Below are 26,562 nucleotides of genomic sequence, written 5' to 3'. Positions count from 1 at the left end.
CAGATGTTGCACACACACACACACACACACACACACACACACACACACACACACACAGAGACATTTACAAATACACATGCTAAAAATAAGAATATGAATTAATATTAATTAGAAACTCAATAAAATGCAGAATCCTGTCATTATGTACAATGCTCTATACATCTCTCTCTCTCTCTCTCTCTCTCTCTCTCTCTCTCTCTCTCTCTCTCTCTCTCTCTCTCTCTCTCTCGTGTGTGTGTGTGTGTGTGTGTGTGTGTGTGTGTGTGTGTGTGTGTGTGTGTGTGTGTGTGCGTGCGTGCGAGGGAGAGAGAGAGAGAGAGAGAGAATGTAGGCGTGCATTGTCTGATAAGATAAAAGATAAGAGCCTTGGCTGAAGGACCTCATGGCTGATTCACCAAACAACTATCAAAATGACACAGAGAAAAAAGTAATTAGTTAGAGAGAGAGAGAGAGAGAGAGAGAGAGAGGGAGAGAGAGAGAGAGAGAGAGAGAGAGAGAGAGATTATAGCACCCTCTATCTTACATTGATCCAGAGGAGGAAAACAAAAATCAAAAGTTAAAGCCCTTTCAGACATGTATTTTATTGCACAATATGTGCAAAATGTGTCTGTGTGAGAAATTTTGACGAATATGTAGCCTATCATCACACCAAAACTGTATTGCTTTTCTATATGAAAGATTATTACTTACGAGCAAACACTAGATACGAACAATTAGATACGATAATTGTGACAGTTTTAATGCTATTTTTTATTTGTATTGACGGACAAAAATAATAAATATCTGATTACTTTAAAAAGTTGCTAAAATCATGAATATGTGCTCCTGTTTTTACATCGACGTAATGGTGAATTTCTAAGATTAAGTAATACACATACAAGTACACTTTACATTCTTTAACTCTTTTCAATGTTTTCTGATTAATTGTTCAGTGTGCTCGACATATTTTAATAACAACAAAAACAACCCTATTAATCTCAAATAATTATTTTATTTTTCTATCAAGTTTTAGTAATGGATTAGCCTATTATTTCGTTAAAATGTCAGATTATCTATTTTAGCATATGACAACTTTGCTTGCACAAAGTGTTAATGAAGATTTTGGTCAGTGTTGTGAGAAAGTTCAGTCAAACAAAACGAAACCAATGCTTATCCACAATAATGTATGGAATACCACAGAATTCCCATCTAGGGGCCGCTGTGTGGTGGGAGGAGCGGAAGTTGAGGAAGTCGTGTAACAGTCAGATCGGGGGATGAAGAGTCAGTGAGTGTTTGTCCTAACGGTGAACACTTCAGGAAGCGTCAATAAAACCGTCCCGATTATACAAACACAGAGAGATACTCACACACTGATCAGGACTGTGACACGCTTACGGGCAACTGGATCGGAACACTGTTGCATTATGCATTCGGACTGCAGGCTGCTGGGATGGACGGGTCGGTAATGGTGGGCAGAGGGACCGGAGGGGCTGCGCTCTTCATCCTGATCGTCTTCATCTTCCTTCTCGGTGCCAGAAGCTCGCGGGCGCAGAAGGGTATGTGATCTTACCACGGGCTTAAAGTTTTTTTCAGTTGGTTAAACTTGTCTAAAATGCTCCCACGTATTTTGGGTTTGGGACTATAATTGCGGTTTCGCAACAAACAAACTCGGGGTGGTGGTGCGGTCTAGTAGCACAGATCTGGGCTATTGACTGAAAAGGTTGTTGGTTTAAGACCCACAAAGGTCAAATCACGCACAACCCACATGAAAAATATACAGTTTATTTTAGCGTTTACTGTAGATCTTAGCATACTGTGTAGTAATTACACTTGTATAGGCTACCTTTAATTAGTGAATTACCTTTTACTAACTGTTTATTAATATATACAATAGTATCTGTAGTATTAACTATAGTGAATTCATAAACTGAAACATGAACATATGCTATAGTAAACTTCAATATTTAGTATACTGTAGTAGCCTAGATTATAATAATTACTACACCTTGTCAATGTATACACTACATTATTATCTAGTATTAACTATAATAAATAATGCTGTAGTGTTAAACACTATAGGAACAAGTAAAACCATTACAGAAAATTCTAATGGTTTCCATTAAAATACCAATAGGAACCATTAGCTTTTACCATTAAAACCACTACACTGTAGTGTGGTTTGAGCCATATTCCATTAGAACCAATACATAGAACCAATAAAACCAATACATACCATTAGAGACCAACAAAAACCAATACACTGTAGTGGAACCAATACTATTCCATTAGAACCAATAAAATTCTCATTATAACCAATTAAACCATTAGAATTTTCTGTAATGGTTTTATTGTTTTTTTCAGCAGGGTAAATACTAAAGTATACTTGAGGACTGTATTTCCATTGAGCTGATGATCACAGAAGATTTTAACCACACCAGCAAGTACCCAAAACACTTAATTCCATTTTTTTAAAAGAAAAATCCAGATAATTTACTAACCACCATGTCATCCAAAATGTTGATCTCTTTCTTTGTTCAGTCGAGAGGAAATTGTGTTTTTTGAGGAAAGCATTGCAGGATTTTTCTCATTTTAATGGACTTTAATAGAGCCCAACATTCAACACTCAACACTTAACAGTTTCCTCAGCGAAGTTTCAAAGGACCACAAACGATCCCAAACGAGGCATAAGGGTCTTATCCAGCGAAACGATTGTCATCCCTGACAAGAAAAATAAAAAATATCCACTTTTAAACCACAACTTCTCGTCTAGATCCGGTCGTGATGCGCCAGCGTGACCCCATGCAATACGTCATCACGTCAAGAGGTCACAGAGGACGAACGCAAAACTCCGCCCCAGTGTTTACAAGTGTTGAGAAAGAGGACTGTTCCTACGTTGTTGTATGTCAAATGATATTAATTAATGTCTTTGTGTCAGTTTATTGTTTACAATGGTCCGCAAATGTGCGTTTTATATATGTAACACATTACCTCCTACATCACTACGCATTTACGTTAGGTTGCGCTGGACCGGACCTAGACGAAAAGTTGTGGTTTAGAAAAGCATGTTTTTTGTTTTTCTTGTCAAAAATGACAGTCGTTTCGCTGGATAGGACCCTTATGCCTCGTTTGGGATCATTTATAGACCTTTGAAACTCTGTTGAAAAAAACTGTTATGTGTTGAGTTAAGTATTAAATGTTGGGCTCTATTAAAGTCCATTAAAATGAGAAAAATCCTGGAATGTTTTCCTCAAAAAACATAATTTCTTCTCGACTGAACAAAGAAAGACATCAACATTTTGGATTACATGGTGGTGAGTAAATTATCTGGATTTTTCTTTTAAGAAAATGGAATATTCCTTTAACTAGGATGAATAAAAATTTAATCTGTTTTACAAAGTTGTTTCATTGTAACATTGTTCACTACAGCTGGAGCAGCAGAACTAAGTACATGATGATGCAATGCCTTACATGGGCCGACCACTGCCCCCTCTCCTTTTCCAAATATGTAGAAAGATGAGCTGTCAGGACAACCTCTGTCCAGTGTTACCACCAGTGACTAAAAGCTGACTAAAAGCATTTCATCAAAACAAGTTGTGAAACACGTGTTTCATGCGCTGTCATGAGGTCATGTGTACAGTGAATAATAGTTCATAATCGGACCTATGTAGTCCGTATGGTGCATGTTGTCCCAAAGATAAAGGATTCATTAGCAGTGTAGACAAGATATCCAGGTACAGTACTGTACGTATCTATAAAGAAAAAACCTACCCTGGGCATTATTTACTATTTACATATTACTTTATAAACAATTGGGCACAGTATCGTACGTGCCTAAAAGTTTAAAGGGTTACTGGACTCGGTAAAGCTAGAGAAAACATTGGAGACTAGAGGTGTGTGTATAAGGTTGTTGTTTTTGCTCCAGGGGTTTGAATATTGTCCAGCAAGATTACGTAACAACAGCGCAAGCTGAGATTCTTTCGGTGTGTAAACGAGTGACAGGCGGCGCGAGCAGCTGCATAGCTACACGACCTCATCTCCCACTCTTGCTCTCTCTCTCTCTCTCTCTCTCTCTCTCTCTCTCTCTCTCTCTCTCTCTCTCTCTCTCTCTCTCTCTCACCACTTAATCTCTCACTCCCTATTATGATTAAACATTAAAAAAGTAAAACAAAACCATTACACATATACACAGTCAGGCCACATATGCAGGTCATTGCAGTACATAGAGCAAGCATTCTTCTAAAGCAAAACATTTCACAAACTGCTCAAATAATTACAAACCTCTCAAAATAAGACAAATTATTTGGGCAGTTTGTGATTGTCAAACTTAATGGAAAATTATTTAACCACAGATGTGTTTACTTCTTCTGACACAGGGAGCCTGTGTCAACTAAAGGAGAACTGACTTTATATTGTGAATCGGGTAATTTGCAAAAATAACTCTTAAATGTGAATTGAACTCTTAAAAGTTCACTAATACTCTTACTTATAATACTAATAAGTACGTAATATTATCCAGTTCATTTGTGTAACACCACTAAAAGTGTTTCCAAAAATATTGTAGTATTTTTCAACACAATCTCACGGAAATTCGTGTTGTAGTCACAAAATCTTTGATTAATGTATTCGTGCTATTGACATGCTATTGTCGCTGTTTTTTGTGCCCCTGGAGCACAAATGTCTTTTTGTGGCACACAGCAGGAATTTCTCTGAACGGTTTTTCATGCCTTTCTATATCGTGTCATTTTATATTTTATTTTTTCATTGTTTTGTCCTATTTTTTTTACCATTGTCGCTTGGGGTTGGGATTAAAAATCACTCTCTGCGATATTCTAACCCAAACCCCAACTCTAGGCAAGAATGGTTTTAAAAGCAGACGAAAAACATCTAGAAACCAATGCATAAAATTACATTCTAGGGCAAACCCCGAATCTAACCCTAACCCCAAGCGACAATGATTTAAAAATAGGAAAAACAATTATAAAAAAATATAAAATGACACGATACAGAAAGTCGTGCAAAAACTGTTTATAGAAATTCATGCTGTGTGCCACTAAAAAGACATTCGTGCTCCAGAGGCACGAAAAACAGTGGAAAATCATGTCAATAGCACAATTAATTTATACTACTATAATATGACTATAACACGTTAAAGTTGGGTTTTTTACAGGCATGCATTGTGGAAATTTCCTGATATACTTAGAAGTACCTTGGTGTACCATCAGTATCATGGTGCATGAACCATGGTATATTGTATGTAAAAGTACCACGGCAGTTAATACCATCTGTTACCATCACTGACTGTACCATGGTAGCACCCAAATTGTTGTTTGGAAGTAATGGTTTATCTGTCACCAGTGCTATACTGACTAATTGAGGATTTGTGGATGTGTTTCAGGGGATGGCTGTGGACACACATTGCTAGGCGTGGGTAGTGGGAGCCTGGCATCTCTGGGTTACCCTCGGTCCTATCCCTCCAGCTCCGTGTGTGAGTGGGAGATCAGCGTGCCCGCCGGACAAACGATTGCTTTGCGTATCGCAGATCTCGACATCAACACAAACAACTGCCAGGTATCTTACCTGCGACTGTACAATGGCATCGGAATTGGGCGAACAGAGATAGGTGAGAAACACCTGTAAATTTGTTATAGAAGTGGTGGTTTAAAGAGCACCTATTGTCGATTCATGTTTTTAAATTTCCTTTGGTGTGTGTATTAGTACATGTTAATAATATGCAAAAGGTGCATATCCCAAAGTAAACGATAACGCAAGTTATCATTTCCAACATAAATTTCTTTTCTTAGACTACAACAAACACACGGATTGCAGGCAAAAGTTTACTTCCTGAAATTGGTGACGTAGACAAGACCGACATTATCATAATTCCTCCCCAGGGCTCAACGCAAATAATTTTTTATAGTGGCCCAGTCGGGCCAGTGGTCAGGTTTTCACTTGCCGTGCCAAAATTTTCACCACTGGCCCCAATAAAAAAATGTCAGTGTCACAATATAATTGTATACATAAAACAGACATGTTCCAACGAAAAAAGGCTCCCAACTTTTCTGCTTTACCTGCAAACTGACAGCAAACTGTGCAAAATATTGCATAATTTTTTTGTTGTGTTTTACCCAAGTAAATTTCTGCTTCCAAGATGTTAAATAATATACATTGATGAAAATATATTTTAGTGACTGAGGGTGTACCACTGGCCCGATCGGGCAAGTGACAATACTTTTTACTGGCCCGAACATCTCTCACGCTTGCCCCGGGCCACCGTGCAGTCCTTTATGTTGAGCCCTGACTCCCGCTTCGGAATCACAGTCTGTAAGTTAACTCCTGATAGCAACCGAATCTTTCAAATATGGTAAGGAACGTCACATTTCCTGATGACATCAGAGGTATTCAGACCAATCACAACGTACAGATTAGCTGGCCAATCAGGGACACAGAGCTTTTCAAATCAGTGTGTTTCAGGAAGAGAGTGAAATCTGGAGCTACCAAAATGTACGATATGTGGAAAATAATGTGTGTTTTTAACCATAAACCACACAAACACATTGTATTAGACCAAATACACACAAAAAAGTTGTTTTTTTAGCAATGAAATGGGTGCTCTTTAATGGATGGCCACAGTAAAAATGCTCTAAGGGGGAAGAACTAGGGATGCAGCTTCTTATATGCAGATAGCACTATAGCGCATTACATTATCGGCATGTTAAAATAGATTTAGAAAAACTTGTAAAACTGCCTAGTTGTTGGATGGCTAGTGAAGAATTCCCATCCCTAGTTGTATGTTGGGAAGAGACGTGTGGGTTACAAACTATGAATGATTAACAATCCGCTTGTTAAGTCTGAGGTCACACGACACCGCATCCAGGGTCCAAGCGCTATATCAGATGGTTTAAGCCATCAACAAACAATACTAATATATATTCACGATGTGCTGTATAACTACAGATAAATCACTCTCCTATATCTCCATTCCAAAATGTTAGATATCCAGTAAGTATTCATCTTTTATAAATCATTAAAATATCGGTGTCCTGGATATGTAGTATACACTGCGAGCTCATAAAAGCTTATCTTAAATATGTGATATGAATAAATAGCGCTCATAAAAGGTTGATATTGTACACAATGAACACCAATTCACCCAATAATAAACATGCTGCCAACAAATATATATTGTTCCTGTCTCTTCAGTGAAATTCTGTGGAGAGAGCGAATGGAGAGATGATGTTATAGTGTCAGAGGGACATCAGGTCACGGTGCAGTTTATGAGCGGATCCTACAGCAAGGGGCGTGGCCTTTTCCTGTCCTACAGCGACAGTCAGCACACAGGTAACACTTCATAACTATGCATCAGGATGTAATATCACACTGACATGTAGAGAGGAATCATTCACTCGAAAAGAAATGTCCTGTGAATATTGACTTACCCTCATATCATTTCAAACCAATATGCTGTTTGTATACTTTATGAAAATTGGATATGCAGGACACTGTAGATCATTAATAACCCCATCACTTAAGTCAAATATTTCTGAAACTTGCTTTAGTTTGCCTTTATAAAATCCACTAAGATGCTATTCCAGGGGTGTTGATATAACTTTCTAGTTTTACAGACTTATTAGTAAAACCATCGTTCATCGGTTAGTGCACATGCTCCACATACAGTATGCTTAGTCATGGTCCCTTCTGATTGACACGGGTATGATGCTGCCTTAACGTGCTATGGTAATTATGGGTAATACTAAAAGCAGATGTGGAAAATGCACATGAACACCCCCTCATGTGGTATTTTGATGCCCGAGTTGCCGAGGTGAGATAACCTTTGACCTTTTCAAAATGGCGGAAAGCAATTGAAGAGTCGTGAATGATAAGCATTGTACACTACTAAACGTTTTTTGTAGTATTTGTAGCCTATACAATGTTGTGTCATTGACAATTGTAATATAATGCATTAACACTCAGTGTCACTTTTAAAAATACCATTATGGTTTGGTGTTACCTACCAGCTAACAGATGCTAGCTAGCAGTCAATAGGAGAATCCTAGTAATGAGCGATCAGGCAATTTACTCACGTGATACAACAAAAGCACTTGAACACAACACACTGGTAAATACCAGTTCACAAATGAAAAATATCATCTTCACTATAGCATGTGAAGGCAGCATGATTTTTGGCTCCAACCTCCACAGTATTTTATAATCATTGTATTATTTGTTGATGTGTGGGTTTGTATAAATTAGTGTTGACATTGACTTGGATGTGATTCAGGAGACACAGCTATAACAACCGGTACGCATGTATAGCACATGAGACCCTCATGTGAAACTGATGAGAGTACTTCAGCAATATGCATCTGACAGTACGAGTAGTGTTGTTGAGATATTTTCTGGGTCTCATGGTGTAGGGTGCGACCAAAGACTATGAATGACGGCCGTGAATTTAGCAGAAAGAATTTGCTGTTCAAAGTGCTAAGAAATGATGTCACGGATGTTGGTTATATCAGTCTGTATAAAAATGTTATGACCATGATGTCAAGGTGCCTGCCACGGCATTGCAAGGAGGATGTTCTGTGTGGTTGCTAGGTGTTTGCTTACCCAGGCTACAGTGATTTCCATAAAGTCCCTAGATATGGCTCAGGTTCCTCCTCCATTGTAGATCCACAAAATTGCTTTGCCTTAGCAAGCACTGTCATAAGGTGTTTTGCTGAAATCCCCCTGTTGACTCACTTTTACCTCTGTACTGCATTGTACTGCAAATCTTTGGAATCGTAGTTGTGCACCTCTGTGTGTAAAGATTGTAAACCATGCCTTTTGACCTTTGGGATTGCCTGAGGTCAATGGTTCACAGTGCCATGTGGGAGCTACACCTGTTTACCCCAGTACTAAGAGAGAGAGAGAGAAAGAGATCATATTTCCCCTGATTCAGGAAAGAGACAAATGAGTCCATGCTGTGGGTATGAGTAATGGGTAGAGGAACACCACAAAATACCTTTAACCTGAGATGCACTCAGATACGGTGAAGGTATTATTGGTATATTCTATGGCTAGCATTCCTATTATTGCTCAGAGTGAGGGATTTAAGAATTACACTTTGTACCATCCTGCACTGTTTGTGATATATATACGTACCAGCAATTCCCTGGCAACCACCCAATGCACGCTAGCATTGTCACAATGAGTTTTGTGCGGGCTAGCACCACTTATGGTCTCTTCTGAAAGTGTACCAGATGTACATCTAGTTGGTATTGATCTGTTCATTCATATGGAGGCTTTTATCCACATTTATGAAATACAATACATCAGTCTAGTAAACTGAGTATTGAGTCACCCACTGAATGCCTTATATGTGCACAAGAGTGTATCACACCTACCCAACCACCCACATCTAAGACCACATTCAAAATCTGAGGTCAAAAATCTGATTTAAAGTCGCCATGTAGCGGAAGTATCGATTGTCTTATATATCCGAGTGAAACGGCTTCTGAAACTTGAAAAGGGTAGGGCGAGACTTGAATTCGTCCACTGAGAACTGATTGGATCGTTGGAAGTTGGGTCTTGTTGCTAATTGCTAATTGCTAATCGCTGCGATGTTTTCCCAGACCCGCCCTCGTGTCATTCGTCATGACCGGAAGTAAAAAGAGATTGTTTTGAGAAAATTTGAGTTTTTAATTGAAGATTATGGGGGCACATAAATTTTGTGTTAATGAAGCTAACAAATGAGTCATTTGTAAAAATATATATATATACTCACCTAAAGGGTTATTAGGAACACCATACTAATACAGTGTTTGACCCACTTTTAACTTCAGAACTGCCTTAATTCTACGTAGCATTGATTCAACAAGGTGCTGAAAGCGTTCTTTAGAAATGGGTTGAGATCTGGTGAATTTGGGGGCCATTTTAGTACAGTGAACTCATTGTCATGTTCAAGAAACCAATTTGAAATGTTCTAGCTTTGTGACATGGTGCATTATCCTGCTGGAAGTAGCCATCCGAGGATGGGTACATGGCGGTCATAAAGGAATGGACACGGTCAGAAACAATGCTCAGGTAGGCCGTGGCATTTAAACAATGCCCAATTGCACTAAGGGGCCTAAAGTGTGCCAAAAAAACATCCCCCACACCATTACACCACCACCAGCCTGCACAGTGGTAACAAGGCATAATGGATCCATGTTCTCATTCGGTTTACGCCAAATTCTGACTCTACCATCTGAATGTCTCAACAGAAATTGACATCAACTGTCTTCAACTCTCCAATTTTGGTGAGCTCGTGCAAATTGTAGCCTTTTTTCCTACTTGTAGTGGAGATGAGTGGTACCCCTGTTGCAGCCCATCCGCCTCAAGGTGGTGCGTGTTGTGGCTTCACAAATGCTTTGCAGCATACCTCGGTTGTAACGAGTGGTTATTTCAGTCAAAGTTGCTCTTCTATCAGCTTGAATCAGTCAGCCCATTCTCCTCTGACCTCTGGCATCAACAAGGCATTTTTGCCCACAGGACTGCCGCATACTGGATGTTTTTCCCTTTTCACCCCATTCTTTGTAAACCCTAGAAATGGTTGTGCGTGAAAATCCCAGTAACTGAGCAGATTATGAAATACTCAGAACGGCCCATCTTGCACCAACAACCATGCCACGCTCAAAATTGCTTTAATCACCTTTCTTTCCCATTCTGACATTCAGTTTGGAGTTCAGGAGATTGTCTTGACCAGGACCACACCCCTAAATGCATTGAAGCAACTGCCATTTGATTGGTTGATTAGATAATTGCATTATTGAACTGAAGTGTTCCTGTAGTAAACAGTGTCAGGTATTCTAATAGGTATTTATGATTCTGCACTATTTTTGGATCATTAATCAAATATATGCCAATTTGTGGCACTGACCTTGTCAACATGGGCATATGCGTTAATTTCAGTTAAAGGATGACAAACGGCCTACTAGCAAATACTGAAATCCATTTAAGTTTTGCAAACAAACATTTTAGCCGATAATGTAGATTGTAAATACAAAAAGCAAAAACTTTATCCTTCGTGTGAAAGAATGCAAGTCACCAGGATCAATAGTGTCACCATAGCAACCATCTGGTGTCCCGCTTTATCTGACAGCAAACACATTTTGAGAGGATTCAAAAACATGGAAAGCAAAGAGTTCTGTTTTTTCATTCCCACCAGATCTCATTACATGCCTGGAGAAAGGAGAGGACTTCACTGAAGCAGAGTTCAGGTATCCACTCTCACAGCTTTTTGGATGTGTCCATTGGATGATCTTATTTTTAAGTGTATCTCATTGTCCTGCCCTACATTTGCAGTAAATTCTGTCCTGCGGGATGCCTGACTGATTTTGGAGAAATTTCGGGAACCATTCCGCACGGATACAGAGATGTAAGTATGCCACTATTGTGTGGGTGTCACGTTAACAAGTTTTTTGTCTCCAGCATCATTGTTGGCCTCATGCTGTAGTCTCATTGTGACAAAAGCACTTTGATTTTGTTTCCTCTTTTCTTACCCCTTAACTAGTTATAGTCTTTAGATTTGCAGTTCTGTCTGGTGATGCTTGTGGCGCTCTTTTGACGGCAAACTAATTTACAGTAATGCACTTACAATGGAAGCCTTGCTGGTAAACACGCATGGGGGTTTAAAAGCAGAAATGTGAAGCTCATATGTTTCAAGCACTTACATTAAAGTGTGTTACTGTAAATCTATCTGAACTGTGCTTTGATGATAGGCAGTATCAAAAGAATGTACATTAAGTATGCCAGTAAAATCTGTGTGTTTTCTCAGACATAAGCAGTTCTGTCATGTTAACATAATGTAATGTCTAAGTATTATTGTTACACTTTCAAAACGGTTTATTTTCACTTTATTTGTAACTATTATTTGCAGTTGCCTGCATGGCTTCTATTGTGGATATTCTAGCCAAATATCAAAATTACCCCATGATTTACTCACCCTCAAGCAATCCGAGATATCCGCAAGACAAAAGTAACAAAGTGATTTTCTTATAATGCTTTGTGTTTCTCGTTTCATGTGTTACGGTACTAGGGGTTGAACAACTTCAAATTATTTAAAGTTGACTGTTATGACATCAAAGTCGAGTTGACGTCGACTAGTCGTTGATGTCAATCATACAAAACACAAGAGATGGGACTGCTTTGCAACATGCCACAATTTATTAGCAGGACATTAATACAGATGCTGATTATACAGCTTATGTTGCAACTTAAATTTAAAAAGTAATACAAATCATATGTTGCAACTTAACGTTAACAACGCAACAATAACTCCAGTTTTAAAGCATTTTTTATCGATGCATGTCAGCATAACAATGCTAAAATTATACAGCTCCTATGTTGCAACTTAACATTAACAACGCAACAATAAATAAAAAAGTATAGTGATTAATGCGACTAGTCGACGTCAAGCTTAAAGCGTCATGACTTTGCATTAAGGTCGACTTGTCGACTAGTTGGGTCAACCCCTATACAGTACTGATCAATCTACAGGTTATTTAGTGTTGTAACACATCCTGAAGTTTGCCTTCTCAGAGCTTTTCAAAATAAAAGTAAATCGGGTTTAAATGTCAGGAGTGCCTGTCGGGACGAATATATCGCTTGTTACTTTTGTCCCGCTGCTAATATTGTTGCATGTATATTATATATGTTGAAACTATATTACTCTAATGTGATTTAATTTAATTTTCATAATGTTCATACAGTTGTAAAAATGTTTTATTCTCAACAATTCAAGTTTGTACTGTCGGGTTGCTTTTAAAACATTTAATGAATCTAAAATTTAAAAATAAACAACAAAATATGTTTGCAGTTACATATAAAAAAGGTCATAGTCATGTATTCTTACTAAAAACAAGTGTAACACAAAAATCTATCTTGTTCTGTTGTGTTACTTTTGACCCACCTGTGTGTTACTTTCGTCCCAGCTGACAAGGTCGAACGTAACAATCCGCTATTATGTGTTATGTTCAAAGTGAAATTATACTGAAGTCGTTTTTACATTTGTTCAAAATTCCACTTGGTATTGAAAGACGACACTTGTGAGTAATTGCCCACAGCAAAAATATATCTCAGTCTAAAACATTATCTATTAAAATTAAGTTTTCTGAAAAATGTTACTTTTCACTCCTGCTCTCACCTACATGTGCATCATCTTTCAGACAAACACATTTGGAGTTATCTTTGTAAATTTTCCAAGCTTTATAACGGTGGAAACAGTTATAACTAGCAATTTCACTTATATTTCGGTGCCAAGCAAGTGGCTGTGCTATGTTCATACTAAATTACGTGTGTGTGTGTGTGTGTAATCAATGACTATTTATTATAACTAGCAATTTTACTTATATTTCGTTGCCAGGGAGCAAGTGGCTGTGCTATGTTCATTCTAAATACACTTGTCGTGCATGCGTGCATGCGTTTGTGTGTGTGTGTGTGTGTGTGTGTGTGTGTGTGTGTGTGTATGTATGTCTGTGTGTGTGTGTGTGTGTGTGTGTGTGTGTGTGTGTGTGTGTGTGTGTGTGTGTGTGTGAACAAAATGGGCACTTATTATAACTAGCAATTTTACTTATATTTCGATGTAAGTGTATGTTCCCTCAAGTTTGCTACATAGAAGTTGGAAAAAGTATTTTAAATGTGTGGGTGATTTTTGAAAGAAAAATATATTTTTTCTCTCGTTTTCTTGCTTTTAAAGCTTTAATGCAACCAATAAAGGGAAAAGATTGCACATTAGGTCTGTCATGCTTTATTTGATCTTTCATATGCAGCATGATGGAATAATCAGTTTTATTTTAAGCTCTATTACTGTCAAGAGTAGGCACAAAATGCATTAAAAACATTCAAAATAAATTAGACTTTGACTTTCATAGAGTTGCCTTTTACAATTGTAACTTTATGATGAACACAGGGAACAACTTCTTACTTTAAACCCTAAAAAGTGCTGCATGATAACCGCGATTCACGAGAGTCACTGCGCAACGTAACTATGGTAACCAAAGCTTGCTACGCAAAAACTTTTTTGTGAATCGCGTGAGTCCAAGATGCCGTTGTTACTGGAAGCTAGTTATTACAGTTTGAAATATGGATATTTTTCTTACAAAATTGCATCGATTACTCACAGAAGACCTTTATTAACCCCTTGGAGCCGTGTGGATTACCTCTGTGAAGGATGAATTAACTTTTTAGGGTTTAAAGCCGGAAGTTGTTCCCTGATCCACCATGTCATTAAAATGTTGATGTCTTTCTTTGTTCAGTCGAGAAGAAATAATGTTTTTTTGAGGAAAACATTCCAGGATTTTTCTCATTTTAATGGACCCCAAACAGTTTTAATGCAGTTTAAAATTGCAGTTTCAAAGGACTCTAAACGATCCCAAGCGAGGCATAAGGGTCTTATAGCGAAACGATTGTCATTTTTGGCAAGAAAAAAATTCACTTTTAAACCACAACTTGTTGTCTTCCTCCGGTCATGTGACGCGCCAGCGTGGCCTCACTTAATACGTCATTTAATGGGGCGGCAGTGGCTCAGTGGTTCTTGTAGATTGTCCACAAACCGGAAGGTTAGTGGTTCAATCCCAGGCTCCACCGGACCAAGTTTCAAAGTGTCCTTGAGCAAGACACCTAACCCCAGCTGCCGCCGACGAGCTGGGGCTAGGTGACACCGCCGTCGGTGTATGAATGTGCGTGTGAATGGGTGAATGTGAGGCTAATTGTAAAGCGCTTTGGATGGCCATAGGTCTGTTTATTTACCATTACGTCAAGAGGTCACGGATGACGTATCAAAACTACACCCCAGCAAGGCCGCAGTGTTTACAAGTGTGGAGAAAGAGGACTGTTCCGACGTTGTTGTATGTCAAATGATGTCAGTTTATTGTTTAAAATGGTCTGCAAATGTGCGTTTCATATATGTGAAATGTGACCTTTTGACAACATTACGCAATTACGTGGGGTCGTGCTGGCGCGTCACACAGCCGGAGGAAGAAGAGAAGTTGTGGTTTAAAAGGGCATATTTTTTATTTTTCTTGCCAAAAATGACAATTGACTGAACAAAGAAAGACATCAACATTTTGGATGACATTGTGGTGAGTAAATTATCTAAAATGTATTTATTTTTTTTAAGAAAATTGACTAATCCTTGAAGGGTGAGTAAATCATTGGGTAATTTTGATATTTGGCTGGAATTTTGCGAATTGAGCCAAGATTATTATTTCTTATCTGCGGTTATCAAACGCTGTTCTCCGTAGAAGTTGTATTTAACACTGCCGTGTTGATTTAAGAGCGATGACCTCACATTGTCTTGTACATTAGGTCATCGCTGATGACTTCATTACAGTCTCAGAACTTCCTGCTTGCTGTAAAATCTTTGCATGATTTCACATCTGAACTTGTCGGTGCGAACACAATCTTGTTTTTGGAGCACGATTCATCCTTCACCATTATGTGTAGTGTGTACGAATATGCCAGTTAGGGATAGACGGACGTTCTTTTGAAGTTGAGTCATTGTAAATGTTTCTGTGTGTCAGTTTTAAAGCTCTTGGTTTCATAGGGGCGTGTTGGTATGTGTGTCTGGGTGTATAGATGTATGTGTGCGTGTATTTATTTGTGTATGACAGCGTGTTTCTCAGGGAGATGTTAGATCAGGTTTGGCTAAATGGTTTTCTAATGAAGACCAGCTGACAACAAGTCTTTTTCTCAGCTGAGATACACCCTTAGAATTAGTTTGGGGCGCCTTGCATGTGTGTGGAAATGTGTTTGTGTTGTGTGTGTGTGCACGGTTGTTTGTGGTGAGTGTGGTGTTGTATTTTCCCCATAGGACGTGGTGTATGTTTGTGGTGCTTTTGTTTGTTTATGGGGAAAAACACTTTGCCTAGTGTTTGTGGTCTAAAGCCCTGACTGTGTGTGTGTGTGTGTGTGTTCGTGCGTGCGTGCGTGTGTGTATTTATTCTTAACACTATTCCAGCATCTATGGCCATATTCATGGCGAAAACCGGTTAATCCATTCACAAGTCCATTGATACAAACAGTGGGGGAAGGGCAATTTGACATCTCCAGTTTACCCAATTACTCCAATTTACCCAATTACTCCAATTTTAATTTGATTTTGGACTGTGGAAGGAAACCGGAGTAAATACTTACATTGACACAGGGAGAACATGCAAACTCCACACAGAAAGGCCAGAAAAGGTGTGCGTGTGTGTGTGTGTGTGTGTGTGTGTGTGTGTGTGTGTGTGTGTGTGTGTGTGTGTGTGTGTGTGTGTGTGTGTGTAATCAAAATGGGCATTTATTATAACTAGCAATTTTACTACATTCAAAATAAATTAGACATTGACTTTTATAGAGTTGACTTTCACAATTGAAACTTTATGACGAATACCAATGTTCTTTCACTTTGATTCTTCATTGGACATATTCACTGTATTGTTTTGTACACATATGGCTATTTGTGAAAATGAAAACCACCTCCCTAAAAATTTACTAAGACAAACATTAACAATGAATCCACAAAGTATTTGTAATAGAACAAACAATTATTTTCTATAAAGAGAAAACGTTGCACATTTCTGTAATTGATGCTTTATGTAAATATTTTAAAACGGGCTCGTCCTTCATTCTGATTGGTTGAAATGCATTCGAAGCTGTAATAAAATACCCTGGTAACCCCACGGTTCAGACCATAGATATGTATAATAAAGGCTAGATGTGTTACGGCGCGGCGGAGTCTCTAACGCCATCACCTGGCGGCCATCTTTCCACAGGCAGCTCGCTCACTCGTAGCATTGTGTTTTAATGATGCATGTACTTTAAAATGACCATAATTTGCTCAATTTTCTACCAATTTTCAAATGGTTTGGTTTCTTACAAACGTTATTGACGTGGCTAAAATTCTGGATGCTTTAACATGATTCAAGAAAATATTTTTTTTTTGTATAAGTATGCAGTGTCATAGGTACATCTTCGACGTTTATAACAAACCAAACCGTTTGAAAATCTGTAGAAAATTAAGCATGTTATGGTCATTTAAAAATACATGTACCATTAAAACACAATGCTACGAGTGAGCTATCGCCCTGTGGTAAGATGGCCGCCAAATGCGGACGTTCTACTTAATTGGCCAGCAGCACAGATGAGACATCTAGCCTTTATTATACATATCTATGGTTCAGACCGCATTACATAGCTTAAGTATCACTGGGCCAATGTTGCTACGTACGGATTTATGAAAAGTAACACCACAGTCGTTAATCATATTTTTAAATTTTCAACAATTGCACAATTGATGGCGATATACAGATAAATGTCAATAAACATTGGTGTGTTAGCTCGTCAATTAAGAGAAAACGCTTCTCTGAGGAGTCTTTAAGCCGATCCATATTTCCGTTATTATCCACTAGGTGGGGATCTTAACTTAAACAATTATCTACAAAAACTCTAATTACCTCGGAAAGAGTTAAGCATGCTTCCAAAAATATTTGATCTACACTTTAACAGTTGCACGATATAAATGTTGATGTATAAATTAGATGAATAAAAAAAATAAACACCACAGTCTTTAATCATATTTTCATTGTGTCTTTGCTCCAACTGTGTCGTTTGGGAACTGCGTTCTGTTGCAGCCACACTTGATTCTGAGGAACTACTTTGTTTGGCGGAAGAGTAATATTTGTACTATTATAATTACAACTTATTTGCTGTGTTTTATTTCATGAAATCCTGCTATGCATGAACTAACCGTTTTATGAAAGCAATAAGCCCCTCGAAGCAGTGGTGTTACAGTGCATTTTATAACAGCTAAAATGCTTCGCGTTGTGCCTAACAATGCCCCTTAGCTGTTATAAAATGCACTGGTAACCCCCAGCTTATCGCTTTTTTATCATTCTTTTCTATTATGTTCCGTGTTGAACTCTATATGTGTGTTTGTGTAACTAAGTTTAAACTGGAAGAAGTTTCACTCATGAATCATCTAGTATTCTGTATCAAAGTGGCAAAAATGATACCCCTGTCTGCGATAAGGCTTCCAGGATGTGACCTCATCGTGCCATGTGACAGCTTGTGGGTTTGATGTACTGTAAGTGAGTCAATGTCAGCTGTCTCATGGTATCTCTGTCTTCCTCGCAGTCTTCTCCGCTCTGTCTGGCCGGAGTTCATGCGGGTGTGGTCTCCAACACACTGGGGGGGCAAATCAGTGTGGTCAGCAGTAAAGGCATCCCACATTATGAAAGCTCACTGGCCAACAATGTGACATCTGTGCCGTGAGTAACCCATTTGCATTCTTACCTCATTTCTTCATGGGAAATTTTATTTGATTATAGTGCTACAGAGCATACAACACACTTTTAACACTTTTTTTCCTACACATTTTTGCAATTCAAGTATAACAAATGTAGCATTGGCACTGAAACTGTGTTTTGTCTATAAATAAACTCTTACATATATCAAGTTAAAAACTGTACATTGTTAGAACCTTTATCGTTCAAAAACTAAGTGATGGTGATGATGGCATTGTAATATTTGAATTTGATTGGGCATCTGATTATATTTGTTTTGTATGTATTTTCACACTGTATTCTGTAAGATGTTTATTCTTGCTTGTATAGATTTTTACACAGCAAGGATGTTGCATTATTCAGCAGTAATAATGCACAACATAGCCAACAGAAAACAAAATATCACATCATCAGGTTTTTTTTATTGCCTCTGTTGAAGAATGTGGCATGGCAAATGATGCAGAATTACATTTAAAACTTTTTCTTTTGCTGCCATACACACAGTTTGTGTTTCATTTGGTTGTTTTTGTCTTAGACTACAAATCGATTGATTAATTGGTTGACAGATTGATAGCTCTGTGTCTTTCTTCCTCTTATAGTGGAAATCTCTCCCCCAGCCTTTTTACTTTCAAGACGAGCGGTGAGTAAATCGGCGCTAAATCAAACTTAAATTGTGATTTTTTTTTCAGTATTAGTTGGTGGTGCAATACCTTTAAGAAAGCTGTGTTGTATCAAAGATATTTTCTTCAATTAAAGGGACACTCCACTTTTTTTGAAAATATGCTCAGAGTTAAACATTTGATTTTTACCGTTTCCATTCAGCTGAATGGGGTCAGGCGGTTCCACTTTTAGCATAGCTTAGCACAATCCATTGAATCTGATTAGACCATTAGCATTGCGCTAAAAATAACCAAAGAGTTTCGATATTTTTCCTATTTAAAACTTGACTCTTCTGTAATTACATTGTGAACTAAGACCGACGGAAAATGAAAAGTTGTGATTTTCTAGGCAGATATAGTTAGGACTATACTCTCATTCTGGCGTAATAATCAATGACTTTGCTGCTGTAACATGGCTGCACAGGCGTAGTATTATTACACACTGCCCGAAAATAGTCCCCTTGGTTACTTTCAATAGCAGGGGTCTATTTTCAGGTGCTGCGTAATATCAAAACTCGTTATTTTTAGCGCGATGCTAATGGTCTAATCAGATTCAATGGATTATGCTAAGCTATGCTAAAAGTGATACCGCCAGACCCGGAGATCAGCTGAAGGGATTCCAAAGCGGTAAAAATCAAATGTTTAACTCTAGGGGAGCAGGAAAATGAGCATATTTTCAAAAAAGTGGAGTGTCCCTTTAATAAAAGTGACATGATTTTTAATGTTGTCATTCCTGTCACTGAAATTACTTATAGCTTGATTTTGCATTAACAAAACATTATTTTATTCTTTGTAAGGTTGTTACGGTACTTTAGGTTTGGAGTCAGGGGTGGTCAGTGACTCTCAGATTACTGCCTCCTCTGTGTGGGAATGGGGTGGTCATGGAAAGGAACCCACTGTATGGGGCCCAACAGGGGCCCGCCTTAAAACCAAGAGACGTCCATGGGCAGCAGCCAACAGCGATATGAAAGAATGGATTCAAGTGGACCTAAAAAAAGAGAAACGAATAACAGGTACTGTGCGTGTTTGTATGTGTGTGTGTTTGCAAGTGTGTGTGTGTCTGTATTTATTAGTCAGTCTACTCTGTTCTCAGGTATCACCACCACTGGCTCCACCCTCATAGAAAATCAGTTTTACGTGTCGGCTTATGAAGTGTTATACAGTCATGATGGACAGCAGTGGAACACCTATAAAGAAGCAGGATCAGATAAAAACAAGGTATAGATGATTGTTCACATTATGTTACTTTGTACTGCTCTTGTGTGAATGTATATGTATGTGTGTCTAAGTAGAGGGCAGTGGTTGAGGTCAGACTCTGCTGGTGTTGGAACTACTGCAGAATGACATCATTGCGGTCTTTCAGCAAAAAAAAAATGTTTTGCAATCCTTAAATTTAAGGACTCTGAAATTTAAGTGCACTCTCCGGTCATGAATAATGAATGTCCATCAGTTGTCAGGGAACTTAACAAGAAGCGCATTGATTGGTCGTAAATAAGACAGACCTTGGCCTGAGGCCAGATTCTCTTTGTTGTCAAGGTAACGTGTCCTTGTGTTCTCCATCACAGATTTTCCAAGGCAACACCCACTATTTACAGGAAGTGCGGAACAATTTTATTCCTCCGATCGAAGCACGGATTATTCGAATATGCCCCACCCAGTGGCACCAGAGGATTGCCCTTAAAATGGAGCTGCTGGGCTGCCAACCACCTGCAGGTGAGAATAATCAGAAAGCAGTGAGCAATGTTATCGAATTGTCCAATCAGTCAATACATGTTTGTTTCTGTTGGTCAGCGAGGCCAAGAACATTCCACCCAGCTCCTCCTCCACCCCACTGGAAAAGCACAGTGCCCCCCCTACAGGAGAGGACGACACGTCCGCCCAACATACGAAATACGACCATGCCTCCTCACGATGGTGAGAATTTTCTTCATTCAATTAATTTTTGAAGTTTAGAGTAGCCTGTCCATAAAAACAGGCAATGCCAATGTAGGTTTAGTAGAGAATGATAAAGTCTAACTCTAGATTGATGTTATTAATGTCCTTTGTGAATGTTGCAGAGGTGGCTCTGGTGGCGGTTTTGGTGCCCGTACTGGTGGTGGTTCTAACAACCCCAGTTTTAGTAATGGTGTGCTCGTGGTTGTGGAAGAACAGGTCAGTATGCTAAAACGACTTCTCCTTTTAAAGAGCCAGTAAGATGCCAATTTTAAGCGTCCTATCACTGTTTATAAGTCCCAGACAACAGGTTTAAAAAAGGTAAAAAAAAACACTGTAATTTTCTCAAAATATACATTTAAAATTACCACATTTCTCAGAGATCCCCAAACAATTCGTGTAAAGCCGTTCAACAACTGTCTAAACCCCACCTTTCAGTAGCCTACTCTGCTCTGATTGGTCAACCGACAGAGTCTCCACACAGACCACAGATCAGTGGCACAGACCAACAATAGTGCAACATGTATTGACCTAGTGTAACATGATTTACTGAGAAAATATTATCGACATCAATACACAACATTCATCATTAATCCAAGCAATAAAAACGACAAAGAAACTAACATTTTACACTCATTTAAGCATTTATTTAAGCTAACCGGGTCATAGCAAAACCGTAAGTGCACATGGGCTAGCCGCTTGCTAACGTGACTCTCTGACAGTATATTAAGAGTTTAAACAACGACATCATTCATCATTCATCCAAGAAATAAAAATTTTACCCTCATTTAAGCAAGTATGTAGCTATAATCATACTTACAGGTTGTGGTTAGGAGACGCATGTTGTTCCAAATAAAGTGGGTACTGAACCATCTTTCATTGCCAAACGTCTAGTAAATCCTTCTGTTAAAAATTATTTTTAACCGCTGATTCTTCACAGCCAAACATTTAGTATATCCCTCCTTGAAAAAGTAATTTTAACCACAGATTCTTCATATATCTTAATCCGTTGGTAGTGAAAACAACACAAACTGAAAACACAGTGTGATATGATGTTTACATACTAACTAGCTGTGGGCAGGTCATAGTTTTCGCTTCTCCCGCGGGCAAGGCTGTAGGCGGAGATTATTATGCAAAGTATTGGTATTATGTGGATAAAGACAGGCAGGAGATTCAATTAACATGAAGACTTTTTTCGCGATTCAGAGTCGACTCCCTACTTTAGACACCAATAACTTTATTAATCGTGCACTTTTTGGTTCAACTACTTTGCACATTGCTTACATTGATGGACAGCTTTATGACACACTGCAATACATGTCAGTTTCAATTTTGGATTTGTGTGGCTCTTTAAGTTAAATAGTCAGTATTCTGTCTATTTACAGTACATTTTAATATTCAATCCCTTGCAAGGTGATACCAAATACTAGATTTTTTTGTACCAAAGTGAAAATCACAACTGAGATCAAATAAAAATGTGAAAATATTTAACTGCAAAAAGCTGTATTGTCTTCTCATATTTTATTCATTATTTGCATTGAAACCCACAGAAAAAGCCCAGAGGCAACGTATGACCTTCCACACTGGGAGCGCACAGGTGCGTCTGTTCTGGCATGCTCCATATTCATTTGCTGTAATGCATTTATACCTACATGACTCAATAAATGTGTGTGCATGTGTGTTTCAGTATGGTGGAAGAGTATGAAACAGTTGTTGCCTTCTAAGCTGGATGGAGATGATTGTGTTCGTTACAGTTCAACAGCAAGAGTGGGTCACCAAAGACCACGGGTGGAGCCTGCAGGTACACACACACACATACACATACACATACATACATGTGTTTCAAATTTTGATTCAAAACGTGCTGCTTTTTCAAACAGAATATGCCCAACCACTTGCCAGTGGAACCATGGCGTCTTTGGGACAAAGGTCAACCTTTAAACCCGAAGAGGGTGATGACCCGGAGTACGATGCACCTATTCCTCCAGAACATTACCATGCTTATGCTGAGCCTCTTCCTGCCTCTGGCGCTGAATACGCCACACCAATCATGATTGACAGGTCAAACCACCTGTCAGGAGGCACACTGCCATTTAGAGGGCGGGGATTACTCGCTCGGACAGAAAGCAGCCAATCAGCAAATTCCTTATATGACACACCCAAGAATGCATCTGATCAAGCCACGCCCACGGAGGGACAGTTATACCAGGTGCCTCAGAATACCCACAATGCACCCTGTCAGAAAGTAGACTGACCTATCAGTGGCCTAGGGTGAATGAACCCTTTTAGAAACCCTCAGCTGTACACTACCTTAAAAAAAATGCAGATCAGAACGTGTGCGTTCGTGCGCACGTCGCTTCTCAAATTGTACGCCGTGCAAGTCCTATCACTGAAATAACACACAGGAAAGTCAGGAGAGTGAGAACAGCAGAGATCTTGTCACACTACTGTGTTTTGTGTCTAAATGTATGTCTGATGTGTGTGTGTGTGAGTGCATAATGTGTGACTCTGCTATCAAACTGTGAGTCCTTACAAATCTGTGTATATTTTTCTGAGGGCCGTGACGAATTCGTCGACACAGCTCATCGCGAGGCACATTCTTCCTTTTTCAACATAGACACACAGAATAACTAACTTTCTTAGATAACATTCTGTTACACTGGTCATTTTGCACTTTTATTGTTTTCTGTTTCGATGTAGTTGTGCCGCCTTTGCCAAAAAGTAGCCCGTGCTGGTTTTTTTAGCTATGTTCCAAAACATACATCCCTTTTGGGGGAACACAACAGCATATGGCACACAAACAGGGCTCCTCGGAAGTGCAAAGAATTCTTGACACAGTTGATAGTTTTGGTACTTTTTTATTGTGTATATTATCGCTGTTTCTCTGGCATCATGCACATATTGGATGTTTTTTCAAGCTAATGGCAGTGCATTCTGGGAGTGCCTTTTGATTAATGTGATGCTGCCTAAACTTTTGGCCAAGAGTAATGATCTTAAGCCAGGCTCACACTATAAGATGTTCAGCCCTGATTTTACCTTCCCAAGAATCCGAGCGAAAATCTGGTACAGGACCTAGATCGGTTTCAATGTTAGGCTCAGATTATCACATCTGTATCAGAACCATTATATGTAAGTGGGACAAGACCTTTCTCAAATCCATTCCACTTGGCTCATTCTGAGTCCATATTATTTCAATTCCATTTCGTGTTTTTACACTCAGTGCTAAATAGCACTTAAAGTGGCTCTTAATCATAGGGGAACCATTTAAGTGCTATATAGCACCTATGTAATACCTGTGTAAAACCATATTGTGCTATATAGAACCATATTTGGTGCTATAATGGTGCTATATCACCCCCGGTTGGTTCTTCATAGGTGCTATATAGCACTAAAAATGGTTCTCTATGATTGGGAGCTTTTATTGCTATTTAGTACCAATATTTTGCCTGCTGCACAACGACAGACCTTTTTAAAACAGCGTCTGCGAAACAAGCGGCTGTTCGTGTCCGGTAGACAGCGTAGATGGAGAAGTGTGAAAACAGCGCGAGTGCCTGAATAATGCATCCATGAAAACATATCATGTCCGTCTCCGTCAAAAACAAGTACTGAGGAGAAACTGTTTTGGTTTTTAACACAACGGGTGAATGCGTACTAGCTAGCACATGTAAACCTTAAAAATAATAATAAATGTGTCACAGTGTTCATTTGTATACATCGTGAAGGGGGCGTGAAGCGATTCCTCTGGCCAATAATCTTAATAATGATATGAAAAAATATGATTTTCAAATCTTGTAGCATGAGCATGTTCAAGATTTAAGAGAATAAAATCTGATTATCCGTACGTGTGTCCTCCAACCAGATTTTAAGAGTCCTGTAGTGTGAGCCTGGCCTTAGGTAAGTTCTGGAACAATCGGTGTATAAAGAACAACCTATTAAAGGGACATTTTGCTTTTTTTGAAAGTGTGCTCATTTTCCAGCTCCCCTAGAGTTAAACATTTTATTCTTACCATTTTGGTTCACGGAGAATTGGAAGTTGCGATTTTCTGGGCGGATGTGGCTATGAACTGTACTTTCGAACTGACGTAATAATCAAGGACTTTGCTGCTGTAACATGTAACTGATTATTGCGCCAGTTTGAGGGTGTGGTTCCTAGCCGTATCTGCCTAGAAAATCGCAGCTTTTAATTTTCCATTAGTACACGATGTAATTACAGAAGAGTCAAGTTTTAAATAGAAAAAAATATCGAAACTTTTTGGTTATTTTTTAGCGCGATGCTAATGGTCTCATCAGATTCAATGGATTATGCTAAGCTATGCTAAAAGTGCTAGCGCCAGACCCGGAGATCAGCTGAATGGATTCCAAAACGGTGGGGATTAAATGTTTGGCTCTAGGGTTGCTGGAAAATGAGCATATTTTCAAAAAAAGTGGAATGTCCCTTTAAGGCGGTTTCCCGGACAGGGCTTAGTCCCAGACTAAAATGCATGTTTAAGCTGCCATATGATATTTTAACATATATCAGTACCATTGTTTTGTCTCAAAATGCAAGTATGTTTTTTTGTATGGTTTGTTTGTAAAAACTACTTAAATGTCCTAAAATAACTAAGGCCTTGTCATTGATTAATCTCAACCCTGTCCGGGAAACCACCCCATTATGTCTTACAAAGTTATTTTAGAAAGCAACTCAAAGGTTTTGGAACAGAAATTCTCTCTTTAGTATGTACCCTGTCAGTTAAGTAGAAATAATGTAAAATATTGACCATTGAAACCTAGCTAGTGATCAGGACTGACCATTTTTTATTCAGTATATAAGCCTTGACAGGTCTTTCTTCCGATAACAATGGTACAACAATGGTGCTGCATTCATTGTCCGTTTTCCTGCATATAAATTCACGCCAAGCATTTCTCGGGTTTCACATCAAAAGCCTCACGCTGCAATCCATTTATTTCCTGCTGATGTGACTTGTTTTGAATACTTCCAAACCACTAACACGTTGAGGTAAATCTATCAAGCATGCACTGCTTCCATAGTTGCACTGTCTTAATGGAAACCTTGCCAAATGTAACCCTTTTGTGGCCAAAGGTTAAAGTATGCCAACATTCTTGCCTAAAACAAGATTTATTCAGTGCCAAGTTGTCTTTATATATCTTGTAAGGTTTTTTTTTTTTTTGATTGTTGACTTGAAGACCAAACAACCTGATGTATAATTTAATCAAAATGTACTCTGGATTTTAACGAATATTATCAGACCAAATGTTGCACCACAGGATGTTGCATGTTCAAAGTCAGATTTGCGAATGTACACTGTTATGTTTGTCATTTACCACAATATCACATCATATGTCACTCAAGTCATTTTTCGGTACTTGCATTAGTTTACTTGCAGCCTAGTAGCTGTGAATGTCATAATAATGTTCACAATACTGTCTCATTAGTGTGTATACAGGCACTATGGATGTGTGTATGTGTCATTGTGAGTTTAAAAGTATAATTGATTCAGTGTATGTGCATGTCTGCTTATCAGAGTTATGTATGTAATGTGTTTCTGTGCACTGTATCCACAAGCCTGTGTTTGAGTGTTGTGTCTGCCTGTCACTGTACATCTGTCCCTAAGGATGACTGGTACTGTAGATTGTATAGAAATACTGTTTTAAAATGTTAAATTGAAGTTTTATAAAAAAATAAAATGTTAAAGGGGATATTTCACAAGACCTTA

At 38.6% G+C, this 26,562-nt stretch overlaps 1 protein-coding gene across 2 annotated transcripts; it reads left to right on the top strand.

The window, feature by feature from the left end:
• Nucleotides 1–1,222: 1,222 nt before the first annotated feature.
• Nucleotides 1,223–26,562, top strand: dcbld2 (discoidin, CUB and LCCL domain containing 2). 2 transcript variants are annotated; one of them, XM_055215399.2, is made up of 15 exons: nt 1,225–1,535; nt 5,375–5,599; nt 7,180–7,317; nt 11,162–11,213; nt 11,299–11,371; nt 18,109–18,242; nt 18,857–18,897; nt 19,714–19,929; nt 20,010–20,134; nt 20,482–20,629; nt 20,708–20,830; nt 20,974–21,067; nt 22,399–22,445; nt 22,536–22,649; nt 22,729–26,562. In XM_055215399.2, exons 1-15 carry the CDS (start codon nt 1,430–1,432, stop codon nt 23,100–23,102), a joined length of 2,010 nt encoding a protein of 669 aa, XP_055071374.2. In that variant the 5' UTR covers nt 1,225–1,429; the 3' UTR covers nt 23,103–26,562. The 2 variants fall into 2 exon arrangements, with proteins under 2 accessions (XP_055071373.2, XP_055071374.2); XM_055215398.2 differs by having other exon boundaries at nt 1,223–1,535; nt 20,482–20,830.

This window comes from Misgurnus anguillicaudatus, chromosome 17 (assembly GCF_027580225.2).
Source record: "Misgurnus anguillicaudatus chromosome 17, ASM2758022v2, whole genome shotgun sequence".
Lineage (NCBI taxonomy): Eukaryota > Metazoa > Chordata > Actinopteri > Cypriniformes > Cobitidae > Misgurnus > Misgurnus anguillicaudatus.
Note: the sequence above shows the minus strand (reverse complement) of the source record. Positions and strands in the feature narration are given on the sequence as shown.

Excerpts from the sequence above, each read along its gene's own strand:
- dcbld2 (XM_055215398.2), top strand. The coding sequence starts at position 1,430 with ATGGACGGGTCGGTAATGGTGGGCAGAGGGACCGGAGGGGCTGCGCTC. Across the intron at positions 1,536-5,374 it reads AAGCTCGCGGGCGCAGAAGG|GGGATGGCTGTGGACACACA; the intron begins GTATGTGATCTT and ends GATGTGTTTCAG. Across the intron at positions 18,243-18,856 it reads AACAATGTGACATCTGTGCC|TGGAAATCTCTCCCCCAGCC; the intron begins GTGAGTAACCCA and ends TTCCTCTTATAG.